This window comes from Hesperophylax consimilis, chromosome 30 (genome assembly GCF_061612785.1).
Source record: "Hesperophylax consimilis isolate HC1 chromosome 30, BYU_Hcon_1.0, whole genome shotgun sequence".
In the NCBI taxonomy this organism is placed as follows: domain Eukaryota; kingdom Metazoa; phylum Arthropoda; class Insecta; order Trichoptera; family Limnephilidae; genus Hesperophylax; species Hesperophylax consimilis.
In genome coordinates, this window is record NC_142865.1 from 7,487,457 (window position 1) to 7,490,638 (window position 3,182).

A 3,182-nucleotide genomic window follows, 5' to 3' on the forward strand; every position below is an offset into this window, starting at 1 on the left:
AGAGTAAAGTAGCATCTCCAGTGTATAAAAAACTGCTCCGATTTCACAAGGATAGAAGTATTTAAGCTCGCGATTCGAAGCAGATAGCATCAGAGACAAATTACATCTTCCCCAGTGAAGATCTCTTGAATTCACCAATAAAACGTAATCTTTATGTTATAACAGGTGAGCATTTGCATTTCTTAATTCTTATAGAATCTAAGTGTTACATGTGTTTAAAGTTACTTAAAATTGTTAAAGAACATCAAGTGAAAAAAACATCAGTCATTTTACGGCGATCGCGAAAACAAATTGCAAGACTTTTTAAAGTTATAATTCCTTTAGTTTTTTTAATCTGAAATCAATTTTTTGTAAATTTATTAAGAGATTTGAGATATGTAAAAAAAATCAACACTGTGTTCAACCAGATTTTTATGGCTTTTAAAAAAGAAACAACTTTTTTAGAAATTTCGTCATTTCTTTCCCGTACGAAAAAAAAATCATAGAAGAATATTTTTTTCTCTAAACAAAAATTCAACTGTCGTACCTATAAACAACCAGCGTAAAAATTCTAAAAGAGATTTGTATTTTTTTTACTAGTTCTATAATGTAGAATCACCTCATGAAGTTTGTACACCTTACCACTGGACATCTATATATACCTTTTTATATATTTTTAATGTAATTCACCGTTTTATTGTATTATCATAAACTAACATCATTATTTTATTACATTATTTACATTAATATTTCCCTCGCATTATATAAATAGCAAATTTAATTTTACCTATTATTAAAGTCCACCCAAGAATGAACCGAATTTAATCAAATTAAGCTTTTCCTGTGATGTGTTTGTATTGATATTTTATGCACTTACTGAAAAAAATAACTTTATCGTAACAATTAACGTAAAAACTAAGCATAGATTAATGTTTTTCCGGTCTGCAACCCGCAGCGTAAATAAAATTTACTTGAGTGGGTACCAGCAGAATAAAGTGAAACGAGTCTTGAAGGAATCTATTTTTCTAAGTTAGGGGTAACGTGATGATTCAGATTCCATATGATTTCACCAAAAATATTTCTAATATTCTTTTTTTCTAATTTTAGTTCTCCGGTAAAGAAACAACTCATTAAAAATGAAGGTGAGAAAAATCAAATAATTATCATGACATACTATTCCAACGAAAATCAAATATGTGCTTGATTGTAAAACTATTCTTCTTTGTAGATCTCTTGTGCCATTGTTGTGGTACTGGCTGCAGTATGCTTTGCAGAGCCTCCTGTGGACAGATACCTCCCCCCCGGTCAGGGCTCTAGTGCTCCATCTAGCCAGTACGGTGCTCCATCTTCCCAATACGGTGCTCCATCTAGTCAATTTAGTGCTCCATCTACCCAGTACGGTGCTCCGTCTAGCCAATACAGTGCTCCATCTACCCAGTATGGTGCTCCGTCTAGCCAGTTCTCTGCCCCATCAAGCAAATATGGAGCTCCTTCAAGCCAATATGGTGCTCCATCTAACCAGTATAGTGCTCCATCTTCCCAGTACGGTGCTCCATCTAGCCAGTACAGTGCTCCATCTTCCCAGTACGGTGCTCCATCTAACCAGTTCTCTTCTCCTTCTAGCAAATATGGTGCTCCAAGCGCCCAATCTAGAAAGTCCAGGTAAATAAAATTGAATTTTACATTCTATGAATGAAAAGGTTTAGCTTTTAGCAAACTTTTATAACTTGTAAACGCAGAGAAAAAAATTTATGCTGTTCAAATTTTTTTACAAATAATTTTGATGGGCAGGACTGTTTTACACGATATCACCAAATAATCTAGTCGCATATTTCAAAAAGATCGTTTATTCCTTAGAAGAACACACATTAAATGTGTTTGATTTGCGAGAAGTCCAAAAAACTTTAAATAGAGTCGGACACAGAACTGACTCCTGTGGGACCCCAGCATTTATAGATTGTGAGAATTGGCAACCGTGTCAATTGATTTTACCCTAATAAATGTCAGCATCCATATACAAAAAGATGCATAAATTCCGAATCATTGGGTTTACTATCTAACATTTTGTGTGTTTTTAGGCCTTCTTCTAACTACGGAGCCCCCGCACCTTCCTCAAAATACGGAGCTCCCTCCAACCAGTACCTTCCCGCTAACCAGGGGTACTCTGGAGGTAACGGATATGGAGATGAACAGAATGTAAGTCTAAAAAACATATCTGTTTCCTATATCAGCGTTTTGTTTTATTCCAGAAGTTATCAGAGTAAGTTTGTTCATTATGTCTGTTATTTCAGGAGCCCGCCAACTACAACTTCGAATACATTGTAAAGGACGAACCATCTGGAAACGACTTCGGCCACAAGGAGTCCAGGCAAGGAGAGATGACTGAGGGAGAGTACTTCGTCCTTCTTCCCGACGGCAGGAAACAGGTATAAATTCCACAATTTCTTCAATTTATTACATTTACTTTATTAAAATTGATTTCTATCAGGGGTTTTGTCATCTTCGGGGATGTTATGTGCGGGATCTGAGAGAAAGTACTGGAAATCGTATCGATATGTTGTCTTCATTCATCAACGCCTTCTTAGTGATAGCTCACCTACAAGGCAGTGTAGCATAGCTGATAAGCATTTTGTTTATTAAGGCGTAACGAAAAATTTTATCTTACCTATTTTAATTTCCAGATTGTGACCTACGAGGCTGACGAGAATGGATATAGGCCCAAGATCAGATACGAGGAGAGCCAATCAGGATACGTCAGGGGTCCAGCTAATGGAGGATACTCAGGAGGAAACAACGGAGGATATTAAACCACATAAACCTTTTAGAATCTCACATGAAACTTACATTCAACACGTCATTCATTTGTGATTTTAATATTATCCACATCTTTGTGTTTCAAATTGCCATCATTTTTTTGCTGGCTTCTAGAAATTCACTTTGATGTAGGTACCTATATTATTTATTTTGTGTTTTTTTTCTTTATTATTTCATTGACGTGTTGATAAAGAGTTGATTATAGTGCAATATAACTTATTAATGTATTTGAATGTGCCAGTCCCAATTGAAAAGATCATTGTTGTCTTTTGATTTGTGAATAATTATTTTATAAAATATTTATTGTGAATAAATATGATTAAAAATATTTATGTCTTTGTTTGATTCAAAAATGTTTTGTCCGACGATTAAAAAAAATTTTTATGTGT

The 3,182-nt window shown here is 34.6% G+C and overlaps 1 protein-coding gene across 1 annotated transcript; it reads left to right on the plus strand.

Annotated features, from left to right (window-relative positions):
• Positions 1–1,115: 1,115 nt before the first annotated feature.
• On the plus strand, positions 1,116–2,786 carry LOC149409586 (uncharacterized). Its single transcript, XM_089649451.1, has 5 exons — positions 1,116–1,121; positions 1,208–1,641; positions 2,058–2,175; positions 2,271–2,405; positions 2,661–2,786. The coding sequence occupies exons 1-5, from the start codon at positions 1,116–1,118 to the stop codon at positions 2,784–2,786; spliced, it is 819 nt and encodes a 272-aa protein (XP_089505577.1).
• The last annotated feature ends 396 nt before the right edge of the window (positions 2,787–3,182 follow it).

What these genes read in the sequence shown, in the direction of transcription:
- LOC149409586 (XM_089649451.1), top strand. An exon ending in GATATGGAGATGAACAGAAT is followed by an intron (nt 2,176 to 2,270) that starts GTAAGTCTAAAA and finishes CTGTTATTTCAG; the next exon opens with GAGCCCGCCAACTACAACTT. An exon ending in TTCCCGACGGCAGGAAACAG is followed by an intron (nt 2,406 to 2,660) that starts GTATAAATTCCA and finishes TTTAATTTCCAG; the next exon opens with ATTGTGACCTACGAGGCTGA.